We start from the raw sequence: 16,711 nt of genomic DNA, 5'->3' as shown, positions 1-16,711 counted from the left end.
GACGCAGAAGATTACTAAAACCCAGAGAGAGTAGCTTTATTTAGCATGTTCAGCAGTGACACCTGCTGAAAGTTAGTGGAAAACAACGTGGGAGCACAATCTGGCAGAGTCAGAACAGTAAAGATTAAAGTCCCCCTCCAATCACACTCTTACTGAATTTTTTTAAACTCAGGAACAAATATTGTGGAAGCTGTATTTTTATTTTTAATCAAATGTTCTTAGTGTTGAAATGTGCATGAGAGTACATCACAATTAACTTGCAAATCTCATGAGGTGGAACTTCCAAAAAAAAAAAAATAATAATAATTATTATATACATCCAGCATCAATCTGCTCATCTCCCTCGAAGCAGAACCGTTTCACACCGAAACAGACCGCCGTGAATTCATACACCTTGAACAATAATAAATATTCTGTGTGGTCACTTTAACAAGCGTACATAAGGTGCCTCTGGATGAACAGAATGCAGCATTTCACAGTAAGACAGACATGTAAAGGTATCACCTGAATAAATTACCATTTCAGTTAAAGACAATAACAAACACGGCAAGTTCCAAAGACATAAACTACATAACTTACTTCAGCAGTTGAGTAAAGGTCATACAGAGTCTAAGGAACCAAAATCTCTTAATTTGTGCAAATGATTGAAATCAAGGTAATTTGTGCAGCGTGGTACTTTTGTTAATACTGACCCTTTAAATGTATTATTTATTATGTTTCAACTGCAAAATGTGTATTTGCTTGAGTTAGAGGTGCGTACTTGGTAGAGGCAGGTGCTTTTTGGGTAACATGTTTTAGCCCATTTTTGGCAAACTGATACAGGTATATCAGCATTTGTGCCAAAAAAAAGACAAAAGTTATGTCTACAAAATTAGTCAAAAAAGGCATTTATGCACTTAAAGGAAGCCAAGTGTAAATCAGAGACAAGTGACAGACATCTTTGTGTATAAAACTACTTAGCATTTTTATAGCATTTGAAAAAAATTTTGATCACCACAATACAAAAAAAATCTGGAAATTTTATGGTCATATTAGTTGTCTGCTTTCATTATGGAGTCCTATTTCCCTGGGTAGCAAGCCATCACTAACATAAAAACAGCATAGCATAAAAGCCAGGTCAAGGTTCTCCAAATCCACACCCAAAATTAAGCTGCCGTCAGATCTATCACGTAAGTATTATATTGATTTATACAGTAGTATGCCTTCATGGAGAATTTACTGATATCCATCACAGTTTTTGTAACTGGATCATGAAAATGCCAGTGCATTAGCATTTTCTTTTTTAAAATTATTTTCACCAAAATATTTACATTTGTATGTAATTAGGGGAAAAAAAAAAGAAAAGGTGGAAGTGCAGCGGTGCGAGGTTTAAGGTCTGTGAGGATACCCTGCCTCGTCTGCGAGGTTGAGGATATATCCTGCTATATCGTTCTCAGTGGGCGCGTCGGACATTACCCAGGATTCATTGGCAGCGGTCACCTGCAGGCGACAAATCGGGCAGTTTCTGCTGTGTCCACACCTGTTGGAGCAGTAAAGAAGGTTTCTGAACTTTCATTTACACCAATAATTACAGTACTGCCGGTTTTTGTCTCAAGTATTTTCCATCTTTACAACGGTCATCTCATCTGATGAACCAGAATAAGCTCAATCGACAAGTGGGTTTGCCCGGTGACAGCACACTTTGGCACCCTCACCATTTATCAATGCACTTCTGACAGAAGCTGTGGGCACAGGGCAGAATCAGGTCGGCCTTCTGGTCCATGCAGATGCAGCACTCCTCCTCATCAGTCAACTGCTTCACCCTGCGGCAGAAACGGCCGAATCCAGTGGGTTTCCGCTCTCATATCCGATCATGTCATATCTACGTAGGTCTGTAGTTTTCATCGCTGCTCGTTAATTCGTGAGACTCACCTGCCCATCCACACACTGGCCTGGCAGGAGTCCACCGAGGTCAGCTGACCGGAGGGGCCTTCAGCCGCCTCCATCTCTGCTGAAAACACCTCTGCGGCCTGGCTGGTGATGTCCTTATAGAGTTGCATGAACTGGTAGAGGTTCATGATGCGCGAGGCCTCCACCATGCCGTCCTCTTTGTTGATCTGCCAAAAAATGTAATATTTCAAGACAGAGAGACAGTGTGTGTGTGTGTGTCAAAGAATGGGCTGGGGTGTGGCCATGAGAAAACTGCCGCACACCTTGGTGCACACAATCCTTACGGCCACCTTCCAAAGAGCGCTGGCATCAGACCCTGGTTGGACTTCGAACAGGAGATGCTTCTGCTGTCCTGAGGCCAGTTTTGCAGTTCTGATGATAAACACAAACTGAGACAAGGAGGCCATATTTCCCATATTTTCACATTTATTTATTCTTTATTTCTCTTTTTAAAACGGTATAAATCTGCAGTGTCCTGTAATACAAAAATAATATACAAACACATGAAATGCATCCTGTTTTTAAACAATTTTCTGTATATTTAGCTCTCCAAATTGTGCTCAACGAAAAAGGTTCTCTACGTCTACTATCAGACCAACTTACACATCATTCAGCTCCGCCACCCGACCCAAAAACTCCTCGTAGTTGAGGTAGCTGCTCTCCCGCACCAGTCCAGCGTGCTTCATCAGTTTCTCAGGCAGCCTGGTCACCACAGCCTGCCCTGAGAGCTGCTGACCCATACTGGCCCCAGGAGAAGGACGTCAGCCCAGAGACACGAGGCTTCATTCAGGACGGCTGCAGAGTTGAAACGTAACAGCACGTCACCACTGATGCTACGCTAGACAAACGAGATAAAGCGGCGGTGGACAAAACCACCGTATCATGGTTATACGGCTAGTTGAGAAATGTTTTTGACATTGGTAGAGACTATTAAATTGCCGGTTCGAATCCCGGTCCACCAAGGTACCACTTAGGCGCCACTGAGAAAAGCACCGTCCCCACAAACTGTTTCCCGGGCGCCTGACATGGCTGCCCACTGCTCGCCAAGGGTGATGGTTAAAAGGAGAAGGACGTTGTCCACCGTGCTTGTGGCGAAATTTGACATTTAAATTCAACAGCAATAATGCCGCGGTGACATTTTTGAGGCGTCTTAAAATGTCACGATAGGATTTTTATGTCCACCAAGGTACCACTTAGGCGCCACTGAGAAAAGCACCGTCCCCACAAACTGTTTCCCGGGCGCCTGACATGGCTGCCCACTGCTCGCCAAGGGTGATGGTTAAAAGCAGAGAAGCAATTTGCTTTGGGATTAATAAAGTATAACATCCATACATAAAAGACTGTACATAAGTACCAAAAGGATGGGCTTCTCCTCTCTGCTGCAAACTGTGTTAATACCATCCTCATCATCACATCAAACAGAAACTAGGGTGGTAGTAGCCTGGTGGGTAACACACTCGCTTTTGAACCAGAAGACCAAGGTTCAAATCCCACTTACCACCATTGTGTCCCTGAGCAAGACAATTAACCCTGAGTGTCTCCAGGGGGGACTGTCCCTGTAGCTACTGATTGTAAGTTGCTCTGGATAAGGGCGTCTGGTAAATGCTGTAAATGTAAAAAAAAAACTAACAAGAACCAGAAACAAACAGAGAACAGCAGATGTGCTCGAGACTGCAGTAGAGACGGAAGGTCCACCCGTCTAGGCTCTTCTCTCGGCCCATCGGTGGTGGAATGAAGTTCTGCTCGAGGTCAGAACAGCATGTTCAAACCTCAGCTCAACATCTCTACAGAATACTTAAGACTGACTTGCAACTTTCTTATAGTCTGATTCGTGCAAGAAAAACCAGAACAGGGTGTAGTAAAATAATTGCATTCATGGTTGGAGTCCTAGTGAACCAGAACCGAGTGCCTCACTGATGGTAACATGAAAGCACGTTCTAGAAGTGGCTTTTTTTTTAAGAAACAACTGGTTTAGTTACGTTGATTTGGCACTGAATCCAAATTAAGCATGTTGTTCTAACACGATAAAAAAAAATTTTTTTTTTCAACTGTGATCCGTTTTGTTGGAAGTTGAATCATTTTGATGATTCATTTGAGTTCCTTTTAGAAAGGCAAGCTTCCCTTTTTTCGGTGCGGGTCAGGGCGTAAACTGTAAACTGTAAGAGGCGGGCGCAGTACGAGGACGCGGCACCAGGCCCGTGTGGCTTGTTTCAGTCCGGCGGGGGCCCAGCCAGGAGGCCGACACGCCGACGCCTGCTGCGGGCGCGGAACACGCACAGGCGCCGGCAGCGGAGCGGCCACAAGCCGAGCTGCCCGTTACCTGCTCCGACGGGCCGAGCCTCGGCTTACGCGTCGAAATGCGGCGTCCGCCCAGCGCTGTTTACCTTCCGCCCGCGACCGCTTCTTCGTGGCTCTCGGCTCGGTCGGCGACGAGGCGACTAAAGGCAGATGAGCGCCGCGGCGCCCCCTGCAGGACGCTGTTTGTAACACGCGTTATTACAACAGGCTAAAAGCGCTCATGTGCTCATGAGGGGTCGGGAGACAAGGAGAAGGACGTTGTCCACCGTGCTTGTGGCGAAATTTGACATTTAAATTCAACAGCAATAATGCCGCGGTGACATTTTTGAGGCGTCTTAAAATGTCACGATAGGATTTTTATATCATACCTACTAAATTACAAATACACGACATCACAATTAAATTTGTCCACTTTTTTTCGAACAGAATATGACATATGAGCTGTTTGGATATGACATCCACGAAAGAGTATCCTTTTCAAGTAATGTGTTTTTTTTTTTTTTTCGAGATGCATTCCCACTTTTAGCCACTGCTATGGATATTACATATACATGTCACGTGATCACCAAGTAAGCAAGCAGCAAACGACAGTAGCTGAACAGAGAACAGGCAGCGTTACTAATGGTGAGGGGAGTGGCAGGTCTGCTGTGTTTGTACAGTGCATGGCACCTGAACATACCCATGAGGTGCATGCACTGTTAAAAGCATCCTCATCATCAGTGGATGAAGGTTTCCTTCAGAAACCCACCATGAGGTTCGTTCTGGCGCGCAGAGTGGCAGAAACACTCGGCGAAGTCATTTACATTTACATTTGAATTACATTTACATTTAAGTCGTGGCGTGTGGCCCCTTCATTTACATTTATCCAGAGCGACTTACAATCAGTAGTTACAGGGACAGTCCCCCCTGGAGACACTCAGGGTTAAGTGTCTTGTTCAGGGACACAATGGTAGTAAGTGGGGTTCGAACACGGGTCTTCTGGTGAGTGTGTTACGCGCTAGGCTACTACCACCCTTCCTTGCACACAACCACGTACGCTCGGGTCATGTGTAAAGGCAGCGCCTTTGGGGCAGTGGTGGCCAAGCGGGTAAGAGGGCAGACTTCAAATCCCAAACCCTCATGGTTCCACTGAGGTCCCCTTGATCAAGGTACCGTCCAAACAGACTGCTCCACCGGCGCCTTTCATGGCTGCCCGCTGCTCATTAAGTGCCGAGGACACATTTCAATAAAAACCGCTTCACTTTCCCCAATCTCCACCCAGCAATGATTTTGTGCCAAAGACACGTTTTTCAGACGCATTTACAATGTACAGCTGAACTTTATTATGAACAAGTGACTGAAGGTATAAATCATAACCTAAACCAGTCCGGTGAAAGAGCCTGTATTTGTGGGGACGCTGGAAGGACGCCACATTCCCCTCAGCAGCGGGGTTTCTCGGTGTCGGTCGTGGGCTTGGTGTTGAAGAGCCTCTTGATGAAGAAGAGCTGCAGGTAACCGGCCAGGAGGATGACGAGGCTCTGAACGGCGGACCAGCGGCTGACGTAGTTGGAGTTGGACACCATCATGTAGTAGTCGGCCCCTCTCTGCATGCGGCCGAAGTTGTAGTGGCGCCACATGTGGAAGACGAGGCCCTGCAGCCGGTGGGAGCTGTCCTGGGAGCAGGAGGGTCGCGGGCGTGTTAGTGGTCTCAATGGGACCGGAAATCTTCACAGGGAGAGGGATTCTTCTCACCTGGATGGTGGACAACGTGCTGTTCAGTTCCTCCTTCTTCTCCTGGGGCCCTTCATCCTTGTCTTCTGACCCCTCATAGTACACACCAAAGTTCATGAAGATCTGCATGCTCCCAAAACGATTGTGGAAGTTGCTGAAGCACATCTGATAGAATCCTGAGAGATGGAAAGAGATTCATATTTCATAATGTGGGACTTTTTTTTATTGTTATTTCTGTAATTCTTCATGTTTCTCTGTGCTACCGGTCTCTTTGGTCAAAAAGCTGATCTGATGAGACGCATCATCTGCCTGTCCAACCAGATAGCCACTCGGCGAGTTCACAGTGACTGACAGGTGTCTGTCATTAGCGAGTCCAGTCACCCACTGGACCTGAGAGCAGAACACAGTACATAGGGGAGGGGGAGGAGCTGAGGATTGGGGGCGTGGTTATGTTCAAACAGTCACATTCACCTCTCCTTAGTGGATATTAAAATTAATTTCAATATGACATTAATTTCAATCTGACCAAACGTTTGGATCAGCACCAGCCTTGGACAATTTAAAACAGATGGACATTTTCAGTCCATTAAATATTTAAAAAATGAAAATTTTACACCATTTTAACAATCATAGATGCATAGGTAAATCATTTATAGTAAAGGCAACTCTTGAAACAGCATTTCAAACAAGTTAACATTGTCGATATTCCTTAATGCAGAGTCATCATCCTTAACATGGTGGTAGGTGGTAGTAGCCAAGTGGGTAACACACTCGCCTATGAACCAGAAGACCCAGGTTCAAACCCCACTTACTACACCTGTCCCCTGGGGACAGTCAGGGATAAGTGTCTTGCTCAGGGACTCAGTGGTAGTAAGTGGGGTTTGAACCTGGGTCTTCTGGTTCATAGGCGGGGACTGTCCCTGTAACTACTGATTGTAAGGGCATCTGATAAATGCTGTAAATGTAAATGTAACACATGGTAGAGAAGAAGCCGGCATGATGGATGTTCATTATAGAGATTTCTATGGTTTATGGAAACTGGATGGAAGTCAAATTCAAGGTGCGATATTACGATATTGGAGGCAATTCACTGACCATGTAGTTGAGGTAGAACTGCTCCCCGACGTGAGCGAAATGCCAGAAGCAGCGCAGCTCCGCAGCCTGCAGAACGATGGCGAAGTCGTACTGGTCCGAACCCCAAATCTGCTCCTGGTCCGTCTCTTCAGCGCGACCCACCAGCAGCAGGAGGATCAGGCAGAAGCCCCGAGCCGTCATGGCGGTCCCCTGGCCAGAGAGCGTGTGGTGGGGACGCGTGGGAGAACTGGGGCTGGGTGCAGGTGGCCTCCAACGGGTGAGAAAATGTGCCACCGCGAGCTGCTGTTCGCTCCTCTGCACACCCTGCAGACGCCGACTTGGTCTACGCTCCACGCGTACAGTACGGTCTCGTTTGTCACCTGTAAATAAAATCCTGACTGTACATGGCATGTTCTGACCTCTACTGTATATTACATTGTGCCGTGTTGCTTCATGTACTCACATACTTGGCCAATAAACACAATTCTGGTTACGATCCAAAGACCGAGCCGTTGTAGGAAACACATTTTAATGGCAAAAGAACATTATCGGGGTGAAAAAAACTCCATCTGCATGAGGTAAAGTTGGCCTGTCTAAAACAATACAGTTTATATCACGAATATATTCACTAATCTACATTCGTTCATCGTAGGAGAGTCCGATTTCAATACTTGGATGAGATACATGCAGTAAAGTAAAGGGACTGTAAGCATGGTAGAAACCATGTGAGAAACCGCTCAGATATTTATGCCTTACTGTGTTCGAAGCCCAAATAATCTTAAAAATAATGAATTTTTAAAATTCAATATCTTATATATTAAATCATCTGTAAATATCTTATGAGCAAATACTAATCACCTGACTAAACCCCACCCTCCCCGGAGTCCAGAAGAGGTAATGGATACGTGTGGAGGTCGTACGGGCGTTTCCAGTTCTCCAGCAATACTGGGCCTTCCAGTAATAAAATGCAGATACATATTATTAATACATACGCACAGATTATGATTGAAAGTAAAAGATTGATGCACGAGTTGATGTGCCGACCTGAGCAGACCCCCCCAACAACCAAAACCACAAACAGGGACTCCGTGAACCGGTTTGTACTGCACATCGGGGTCGTCTTCCTGCGAAGGGGTCTGTGGTTTCCGATTTGTTCACTAAGTTTAATATACGATTCACCATAAAAGTTCGATAATGAGCTCAACCAGGTAGACGGACCAAGTAAAAGCCATAAATGATCAGAGACAAATCTGCTGCTGGCATAAAAAAAAAAAATTAAAAAAAAAAAGAGACCTCAGTGCCAACGAGAAAAATAATAAAAAAAAAAAACCCAACAGTGACTCATTGTTTATAAAAATGAAGCTAAAAGATTTCTGCTAAAGGCCGTGAGTGTGAGCGATCCACAGCCGGCAAAGCTCAGCAGTACGAGGGTCGATCGGCCAATCCATTATCCGCACTCAAACGGGAGCACCGGTGGCGAACGGACCATCGCGGGGCGTCCGCGTGATCCTGTAGTGGTGGGCGTCCGGTCTCGAGTCGCCGCGTGAACCCGGTCAGACGGAGAACTCGGCGCCGCCCTTGCGGCCGCGCGCGGCGAGCAGGCGCCGCACGCGCAGCCCGGCGAAGGGGTTAATCCACAGCAGGGAGGGCTGCCCCCCGAACACGCTCTTCATCCCCTCCCAGCGCGTGTGCCGCTCCCACGTCGGCTTCTCGTTCTTCAGCCGCTCGATCTCCTGGCAGTAAAAAGATAATTATTAACTTTTTAGAGAAATAAAGTTACGAAAAACACACCAAATCACTCAATTATCTACCTCGCAAAGACAACAACTTCCTGTTGTACACCGAAGCACCACTGGGTGGCGCTGCATAATTACATCCATGTGATCGAGTTGTCAGGGAAAAAAAAAAAAAACCAACATCTGGCCAACACCTACGACGCTGTGGCCCCGCAAGGTGACGAAGTTAACGAAGATTATGAGCCTGGTCTTGCTCACCGTCTCGTCGTTGCAGATGGAGTGGATTTGTGTGCCGAACATGACGGCGGTGAAGGTGAGGAAGAGGAGCGCCTCCAGACAGAGGAAGATCATTAGCATGACTGTGACTGGAGGGGAGAAATCGCTACACTCTGAGGAAGAGAGAGAGAGGGAGGGAGAGAGAGAGAGAGAGAGAGAGAGCACACGGAACACAGGCGGTCGGAGGTGAGGCACAGTCTGTTCATCACTGCGGGATGACCGCGGCCCCGGCTGCCCGGACTCACCGCTCCACTGCACTTTCACACAGGTGAAGAACTGGAAACCGCTCAGGGCCAGAGCATGGGTGGAGATCATCGCTATATACATCTGCCGGGACGGAGAGAGACACGTCAGGCTCTAGAACGATCACACGTCTTATCAATAGGGGATCCTATCTTGAGCGAGCTATTAAAAAATATTTAGAAAACAAGAGAGATTATCTGTCAAAGTTGCGTAGAACTCAGCTAAAGAGGTTCTTGTGATAAACTGCGATCGTCGAGTGGATTTCTTCGCTCGAGCTCGATCGTGTTTCGTTTGGTTCAGCGTCGCTCCTTCTCCCTCCGATGTCCATATTACAATGACAACCACTTCACTTAGAGTGAAGTGATTGAGTGAAGTGATTGTCACTTGTGACACACAGCAGCACAGCACACGGTGCACACAGTGAAATTTGTCCTCTGCATTTAACCCATCACCCCGAGTGAGCAGTGGGCAGCCATGACAGGCGCCCGGGGAGCAGTGTGTGGGGACGGTGCTTTGCTCGGTGGCACCTCGGTGGCACCATGGCGGATCGGGATTCGAACCGGCAACCTTCTGATTACGGGCTTCCTTAACCGCTAGGCCACCACTGCCCCAGCTTCATAGTAGTCCGAGTAGCCCGAGCGTCTGCAGTACAGCGTATAAACTGTGCGTGGTTGAGCTCGGTGGTGGGCCGAGCGGGAAGTGTGACTATTTCAGAGCGTTTTATTCAGACGTGATAGAAATAAAGTACGTACGGTAAAAAGAACGAAGAAGCGCTGGTTGTTCTCCCCGACGCAGTTGTTCACCCAGGGGCAGTGATGGTCCATCTTTCGGATGCAGCGCTTGCAGATGCTATCGAGAACGAAGACGAAAGACAGAGGTGAGACGCGGCGGCGCCGCCTCTCAGCCGCCTGCGTAGGTGCTTTCTTCGAATTGCGAAACCGGCGCACCTGCAGTGGTGGGCCCTCTCGGGTTTGATGCTGCAGCATTTGGGGCACTTGTAGATGACCTCTCCTGGCTTCAGGTGCAGGCTGTCCATGTACTCCTTGGTGGCGTTGCCCTTGGGAACCGCACCCTGCGCGGCAGCGAGGACGTGAAAACCCCAAACGTGGCTTTTTCAGCGAATACGGTCCGTCTGGCCGATACTCACCGGGTCCGTCAGCATGGTGCGTAAGTGGGAGGTGAGGGCCAGCACCGCCAGGCCGTTGAACACCACCCCGTTGATTATGGCGTACCCGACGCTCTTTGACGGGAGGAGCATGACGAACGTGACCACGAAGTCGGCGTAGAGGACGAGGAACCACGTAATGAAGGCACAGATCATCCCGCAGCCGTCCTGGATGAACCAGACCTGGGACCCCTCGGGCGGGGTTCCCGTGCCACACTCCCCATCCAGCAGGGGGCGCTGCTGGTCCATGTCGCGCAGCCGATGGGACTGCATCCTGTTCTAGGGAAGGGACAGAGACGAGCCATCGTTGCGAGTGACGTTACCACTTGGTGGAAAATGAGAACATGAAGCATGCTGGTCCTCTCAATTTTACACGTTTCTGCACCCACCTCTCTAATGCCTCATCTGTCCTTCATGGGAGAACATCCTCAATGCACGAGACGCATTGCACGGTCCAGCCGGTCACCAAGTCCCCGAATTAACTCTAGAACAGCGAAAATGTACAGAGAGTTAAACGTGGCCCGTTCTACACTCTGCATCATGACATCCAGGCTTTCGCCCAGGACACCGAACAGGCACACGATCACCTAGTGGTAGTAGCCTAGTGGGTAACATGCTCGCCTATCAACCAGGTTCAAATCCCACTTACTACCATCGTGTCCCTGAGAAGGACACATAACCCTGAGTGTCTCCAGGGGGGGACTGTCCCTGTAACTACTGATTGTAAGTCGCTCTGGATAAGGGCGTCCGGTAAATGCCGTAAATGTAAATCCCAATCAAAGCATGGACTACACTAGATCTAGCGAATGTGAGGGCCACACCAGGAAACATCAGGGCTGCAACTTGGTTCAGCCACCAAAATTTGGACTGTATTCAGCTTAAGCGAGTCAGTGGTGGCCTAGCAGTTAAGGAAGCTGCCACGTAATTAGAAGGTTGCCGGTTCGAATCCCCACACACTGCTCCCCGGGCGCCTGTCATGGCTGCCCACTGCTCACCAAGGGTGATGGTTAAATACAGAGGACATACAGAGGATTTCGTTGTGTCACCGTGTGCTGTGCTGCACCGTTTCACAATGACAATCACTTCACTTTAACGGAGAAAATATCCACTCGATGGATTCACGATAAAACTCTACGAGGGCTTCACGGTGTCGCCGATCGGCAGCGATTAACAGCTTCAGCTCCTTAACGCGACTCGGTTAAACGGAACCTCAACACAGACTCGACTCATCCGGCCCTAATGCGATTTACGCGCCGTTTAGATCCGGTGATTACCGACGACCTACTCGGCACGGCCACCCCGACGGCGTCGCGAATCTGATTTCAGAGCACGGAATCACGTTTTATTTTGGATTTATGTGATCAGAATGCCAGACGTGCACGTAGCCGGTAACCTGTGGCGGTCTGGGCTTCGTTCAGCAGCACCATTCCGCTACGACGGCGTTCGATTCAGTAGCATTCACCAAAACGAAATCAACTACCATTTCAAATTATTATATATGTAAAAAAAAATTAATGAGGTCGCGCGAGAGACGAAGCTGCGGTTAGCATGATGCTAACGCTGTCGCGGACGGGGAGTGAAGTGTGAACGGCGGGCCCGAAAGCCCCGGAAAGCCGAACCGCGCTGGGAACGAGGTCGAGCCGGACCGCCCTCACCATACGTCCAGATCCAGGCGGGGATCAAGGACGCTCCGCAACGGGAACACGCGGCTCTCGGAGCCACCAGCCCGGTCCGCAGCTGGGTTGAACCGGGGAGCGTCGCTTCCGGTGCGTCCCGGCCGGGCTCCGCCCCCTTTCTTCAGCAAGGTTCATTACCCGAATCACGTCACGCAAAACGCGTTTAAATCATTTTCATGTACACTACAGGCCAAAAGTCTGGACACACCTTCTCATTCAATGTGTTTTTATTTTCATGACCATTTACGTTGGTAGATTCTCACTGAAGGCATCAAAACTACGAATGAACACATGTGGTTCATTCAAACAAAAAAAGGTGAAATAAGTGAAAAAATGTTTTATATTCTAGTTTCTTTGCTCTGATTACTGCTTTACACACTCTTGGCATTCTCTCGATGAGCTTCAAGAGGTCTTCACCTGAAATGCTTCTCCAACAGTCTTGAAGGAGTTCCCAGAGGTGTTTAGCACTTGTTGGAGTCAAGCTCACCCCAAACCATTAATTAGTCTTCCACTCTGTTTTGGTGTAATGAGAATGAATTGAAATCTGTGACAGGACGAAAATAAGCTGGTCCTGAAACATTCTTATGCTTTAAAAAAAATCATTCTAAATCGATGTAGTATGACCCGACAGAAAGAGCCAAGCTGTTATTTTAAAGCAGGTAATTTGGATGTCATTTGGAAATTATACTTTCATATATTATGTTAAATATATATAATTTATTAGTCTAATAAAATGAAGGGTTGTGAACCTCAGAAATGTAATACCTGGTCTCAACAGTGAATGAACTAAATCCCGGTCCACCAAGGCGCCACTGAGGTGCCACTGAGCAAGGTACACACTGCTCCCTGGGCGCCTGTCATGGCTGCCCACTGCTCACCAAGGGTGATGGGTTAAATAAAGAGTGAATTGCTGATGTTGTTCTCAGTGCACAGGTCCGGCCGCTGCCTCTCCAGCGCCAGGTAAAACAAGATGCTCTCATCATATACAGCCATAGAGACGGGATGCTCTGTACCCTGATGGAGAAGAAAAAGAAAGGAAGCTTCTGCTCAGATCATCAGAGCAACGGCGCACCTCCATTGGCGCTGTGTCAGCAGAGGACATATTCATTTCAATAGGGATCAAATTCTGCGGCCGCTGCAGCACGAGGGAAACGATGAACGGGGCTGACGAGGTTAACTGACTTCTAGGATGGAATTATCCCAAAGACGCGGTGGCGTAGAGTAGCTGGGTACCCCACATGACAAAGAAGGTTCAGGCTTGGCTCAGAGGTGTATTTTATACAGGTAAAGAGCTGGTATTGGGAGCCATCTGAAAAAAAAACACCTTTCTATAGAAGCAACCAATCTTTTCAGATATCAAGGATCGAAAATCAGAGGAAAGCCACATTATGCCAAGGCGAAGTGAAGTATAATAAAGCATGCTTTGAACATTTCATTTAGCAAACTTTGTACTTTAATTACGTACAGAAATCACTTCACTATTCACATGAAAACATTTTGAACGAGTTCACAGAGATGACCGTGCTGATCATATGCTCATATGCATATGCGACTTACAATCAGTAGTTACAGGGACAGACCCGCCCTAGAGACACCCAGGGTTAAGTGTCACATTCATATTGTGACACTAAACCCTGACATAAGGTACACATTCATATTGGAAAGTTTCAGGCAGCAGTACTGCAGCCAACCATTGCTGGTTCAATCAGTTGTGACAGAAATCATCTTACAGTGGACACATTTTGTTGTGTGCACTGTGTGCTGTACTGTGTATCACAATGAAAACCACTTCACCTTGAAACGCTCACGAAGATACAGGTGAAATAGATTAGATTAGATTAGATTAAACTTTATTGTCATTACACATGTACAAGTACAGGGCAACGAAATACAGTTTAGGTCAATGTGCAAAAAGCAGCAAGTGCAGGATACAGGTCAAATAAGTTATGTATATACATAAGGTGATATGTGCAGGAAATGGATAAATATGAACATATTTATATAAAAAAGTGTATAGTCAGTGCAATGATTATGTGCAAAAATGTGCAAGATTAGGTAGTACAGTGATTATCAGGAGTGTATGGGGGGGCAGAGGAGTTCAGCAAGGAGACAGCTCTGGGGAAAAAGCTGTTCCTAAGTCTACTGGTTCTTGTCCGTGGTAGCCAAAAAATAGACTCTTATGTAACAAACAAAAATTACACTTACTGTGTGTTAAACGACCATATAGCATTAGTGAAGCTTTTTACATATTCGTGTGACTGAAAACATCCCGACACACAAGAATCCATTGAACCGCCTTCCGGATATACTGAAAAGTTTTCACTCACACAAACATGTGAAAAGCTTCACTAATGCTATATGGACGTTTAACACACCGTTTACGTTTAATGCCTTCTTATTCAATGTGTTTTCTTTATTTTCATTGGTAGATTCTCATTGAAGGCATCAAAACTATGAATGAACACATGTGGAGTTATGGACTTAACAAATAGTGGAGATCTGGCCTCCACAGTCACCGGACCTGAACCCAATCGAAATGGTTTGGGGAGTAACTACTGATTTTTAAGTCGCTCTGGATAAGGGCATCTGATAAATACCGTAAATGTCTGATAAATACCGTAAATGTGAGCTGGACCGCAGAGTGAAGGCAAAGGAGTGTGCAAAGCACAGTGGCAAAGAGTGTGCAAAGCAGTAATCAGCAAAGGGTGGCAATTTTGAAGAAAATTTAATATAAAACATGTTTTCAGTTATTTCCTTTTTTGTTAAGTATATAACGCCACACTTGTTTATGCATAGTGTTGATGCTATTCCTTTAACGCAGTAAAGTGGAGGAGTCCCACTTTGAATGAAAATGCGTTTTGCTCTTTCGGCATTGCGTGTTAAAAGTGTGAAATTACTCCGCGACAGAATGCAGGTACATCTGAACATGGATTTGTACACAATATTAAAATGTAACGTGGCTCGTTACTCCCCGACCCCGCATACTAGTAGACAGCGGGGCAAAGACGCTAATTTGCTAATACGGCTGATTTTGCTACGCTTCTCCGGAAATCTCGCGAGAAGTCTGCGGGAGGAGCTGCTCTAATCTGATTGGCTGTTTGTTTCCCATTTAAAACTAGTGGATGAAACCGTAGGCGAGAACGCTTTTACTTTTTAATTATTCTTTTGTTACCGAGCCGAACTCCTAATGACAGCTTTTACCTCCTGAGAAAAGGGATTTATTTCACGATCTTGAAGCGACGCCTTCACAACTGAAGTCTAACAGAAAGGTTGGTGTTGTTACGTTTCTAATTCAGAATATAAAAGCATTTGCAGGCTCCACGTGTTTCTGCACGACTTTTGTATATAAGTGTCCACATCTGCTTGGCTTTTTGGATGCCTTCAGTAGAAGGTTCTTTTGTGAACATTCTGAGCAGGACCAGCCAGGGTTACATGCCCGGACAGAGTCTCGCTGCTGCTCCTGCTTTGTTGCACTGAGGCATCGAATTAATTAACATTGGTGATCATTGCAATGTTAATTATGTCAATTATATTGATCTTATTACTATTATTTAAGCACAATTACTTAGTAAAACAGGCACACTTCTTGTGTATTTTTATTATTTGTATTATTATAGGACTAGTACGACTATGATAAATAGTGTTTGTCCTGCTCATGAAATCTGCATGAAATGTATTTTTAAGTTAATATTCTGCCACTTGTTTAGGGCTGAATGTATCAGAAAGCGCCGCGTTTGGCACCATGGGGGCTTCTCCTCTGGGTGCTGGCAGGTCACTTTGGGTCGGCGGCGGCCTTTTTTGGTTGGATGAAGAAAGCAGCCCCGGACCCGGCCCCGACACCATCAGCAGCAGCCAACGTCCATCAGAACCTTCCGCTGGCTGAGCCGCCACCTTTTGAAATCGCTGTGGCGGATGACAAGATTCTTGCTGAAGCGAAGCAGATGGAGCTGAGTCCCCTGGACAGCTGTCATTTTCGGGTACTGGCCCTGACTGGCCTATCTGTCGTCCATCTGAGAGACAAATTTTTATAAGTAAACCAGGTTTAAAAACGGTTTTAATGAGTCTCATCAACGCAGGTTGTTGCCCAGCTGAGGTCCACCTGTGGAAGCTTGTCTGAGGAGAACTTGGCCAAACTCGGCGTGGCCCTGTTTAACTGTCAGGCGGAGGTGGAGGGCCGTAGAACATTCCCTTGCTCAGAGGACATGGTATAGTGTGACACTTTTTTTAAAAAAAAACATCTGGCATTAATAGAAATTACGGATGCACCGATGCAGCTTTCTCAGTTCTAATGTTAATCCCTGGTGTTTTGATATTAGTTTGATTTTATACTCTTAGTTGAATAATAATTTTCCTCTTCCTTTCATTTTAGTCCATTAAGGAGTGCACTGCAGACATGGACTCAGACACATGGAATGCATATCACATTGTGAGCAATCGAGCCCGCGCTGTGTGCTACGCTACACGGCAGCAGCATTTCCGCCGCCGGGCCGAGCTCACGGTCAACGCCCTCATCTCCACAGCAACGAGTCAACTTGATGCCATGAAGGACCTGAAGGTCGGGGTCCTGTCTGATGAGGCTGATCCTGCTGTAAGTGCTTCTGTAA

At 46.8% G+C, this 16,711-nt stretch overlaps 4 protein-coding genes across 10 annotated transcripts in view; 1 reads left to right on the top strand and 3 right to left on the bottom strand.

Moving 5' to 3' along the window:
• The window catches only part of LOC114766810 (protein brambleberry-like), a 480,412-nt gene that overhangs the window by 461,337 nt on the left and 2,364 nt on the right, over positions 1-16,711 (top strand). For 3 of the 4 annotated variants that reach the window (XM_028958062.1, XM_028958063.1, XM_028958060.1), the window contains exons 1-4: positions 15,231-15,376; positions 15,815-16,084; positions 16,184-16,312; positions 16,477-16,662. In XM_028958062.1, coding sequence (XP_028813895.1) covers positions 15,821-16,084; positions 16,184-16,312; positions 16,477-16,662 — 579 coding nt within the window. In that variant the 5' untranslated portion in view covers positions 15,231-15,376; positions 15,815-15,820. Of the gene's footprint in view, positions 1-15,230; positions 15,377-15,814; positions 16,085-16,183; positions 16,313-16,476; positions 16,663-16,711 lie in introns of those variants that run through there. The other variant, XM_028958061.1, reaches the window with a different exon arrangement.
• rnf141 (ring finger protein 141) lies at positions 12-4,382 on the bottom strand. Of its 2 annotated transcripts, none has more exons than XM_028958087.1 (6): positions 4,250-4,382; positions 2,533-2,724; positions 2,193-2,301; positions 1,912-2,096; positions 1,695-1,802; positions 12-1,519 (listed from the first exon to the last, which is right to left on the bottom strand). In XM_028958087.1, exons 2-6 carry the CDS (start codon positions 2,667-2,669, stop codon positions 1,369-1,371), a joined length of 690 nt encoding a protein of 229 aa, XP_028813920.1. In that variant the 5' UTR covers positions 2,670-2,724; positions 4,250-4,382; the 3' UTR covers positions 12-1,368. The 2 variants fall into 2 exon arrangements, with proteins under 2 accessions (XP_028813920.1, XP_028813921.1); XM_028958088.1 differs by having other exon boundaries at positions 1,369-1,519; positions 4,314-4,364.
• Positions 5,526-7,440, bottom strand: LOC114766827 (transmembrane emp24 domain-containing protein 6-like). The gene is made up of 4 exons (XM_028958084.1): positions 7,033-7,440; positions 6,201-6,327; positions 5,959-6,113; positions 5,526-5,879 (listed from the first exon to the last, which is right to left on the bottom strand). The coding sequence occupies exons 1-4, from the start codon at positions 7,420-7,422 to the stop codon at positions 5,646-5,648; spliced, it is 906 nt and encodes a 301-aa protein (XP_028813917.1). The 5' UTR covers positions 7,423-7,440; the 3' UTR covers positions 5,526-5,645.
• LOC114766826 (palmitoyltransferase ZDHHC7-like) lies at positions 7,524-12,214 on the bottom strand. Of its 3 annotated transcripts, XM_028958083.1 has the most exons (8): positions 12,087-12,214; positions 10,821-10,915; positions 10,414-10,710; positions 10,214-10,338; positions 10,019-10,115; positions 9,269-9,350; positions 9,006-9,136; positions 8,565-8,744 (listed from the first exon to the last, which is right to left on the bottom strand). In XM_028958083.1, exons 3-8 carry the CDS (start codon positions 10,702-10,704, stop codon positions 8,565-8,567), a joined length of 906 nt encoding a protein of 301 aa, XP_028813916.1. In that variant the 5' UTR covers positions 10,705-10,710; positions 10,821-10,915; positions 12,087-12,214. The 3 variants fall into 3 exon arrangements, with proteins under 3 accessions (XP_028813913.1, XP_028813915.1, XP_028813916.1); XM_028958080.1 differs by having other exon boundaries at positions 7,524-8,744; positions 9,006-9,350; XM_028958082.1 differs by having other exon boundaries at positions 7,524-8,744; positions 9,006-9,350; positions 10,414-10,705.

Source organism: Denticeps clupeoides, chromosome 17, assembly GCF_900700375.1.
Source record: "Denticeps clupeoides chromosome 17, fDenClu1.1, whole genome shotgun sequence".
In the NCBI taxonomy this organism is placed as follows: Eukaryota; Metazoa; Chordata; class Actinopteri; order Clupeiformes; family Denticipitidae; genus Denticeps; species Denticeps clupeoides.
The sequence above is the reverse complement of the archived record's forward strand: the minus strand, read 5'-3'. Positions and strand labels throughout refer to the sequence as shown.

Excerpts from the sequence above, each read along its gene's own strand:
- LOC114766827 (XM_028958084.1), bottom strand. The coding sequence starts at position 7,422 with ATGCCATGTACAGTCAGGATTTTATTTACAGGTGACAAACGAGACCGT. Across the intron at positions 6,328-7,032 it reads AGTTCTACCTCAACTACATG|GTCCAGTGGGTGACTGGACT; the intron begins GTCAGTGAATTG and ends TTCTGCTCTCAG. Across the intron at positions 6,114-6,200 it reads CTTTTTGACCAAAGAGACCG|GATTCTATCAGATGTGCTTC; the intron begins GTAGCACAGAGA and ends TCCATCTCTCAG.
- LOC114766826 (XM_028958080.1), bottom strand. The coding sequence starts at position 10,704 with ATGCAGTCCCATCGGCTGCGCGACATGGACCAGCAGCGCCCCCTGCTG. Across the intron at positions 10,339-10,413 it reads GCACCATGCTGACGGACCCG|GGTGCGGTTCCCAAGGGCAA; the intron begins GTGAGTATCGGC and ends GCTGCCGCGCAG. Across the intron at positions 10,116-10,213 it reads GAGAGGGCCCACCACTGCAG|CATCTGCAAGCGCTGCATCC; the intron begins GTGCGCCGGTTT and ends CGTTCTCGATAG.
- rnf141 (XM_028958087.1), bottom strand. The coding sequence starts at position 2,669 with ATGGGTCAGCAGCTCTCAGGGCAGGCTGTGGTGACCAGGCTGCCTGAG. Across the intron at positions 2,302-2,532 it reads GTGGCGGAGCTGAATGATGT|AACTGCAAAACTGGCCTCAG; the intron begins GTAAGTTGGTCT and ends GTTTATCATCAG. Across the intron at positions 1,520-1,694 it reads CAGAAGTGCATTGATAAATG|GTGTGGACACAGCAGAAACT; the intron begins GTGAGGGTGCCA and ends CTGCTCCAACAG.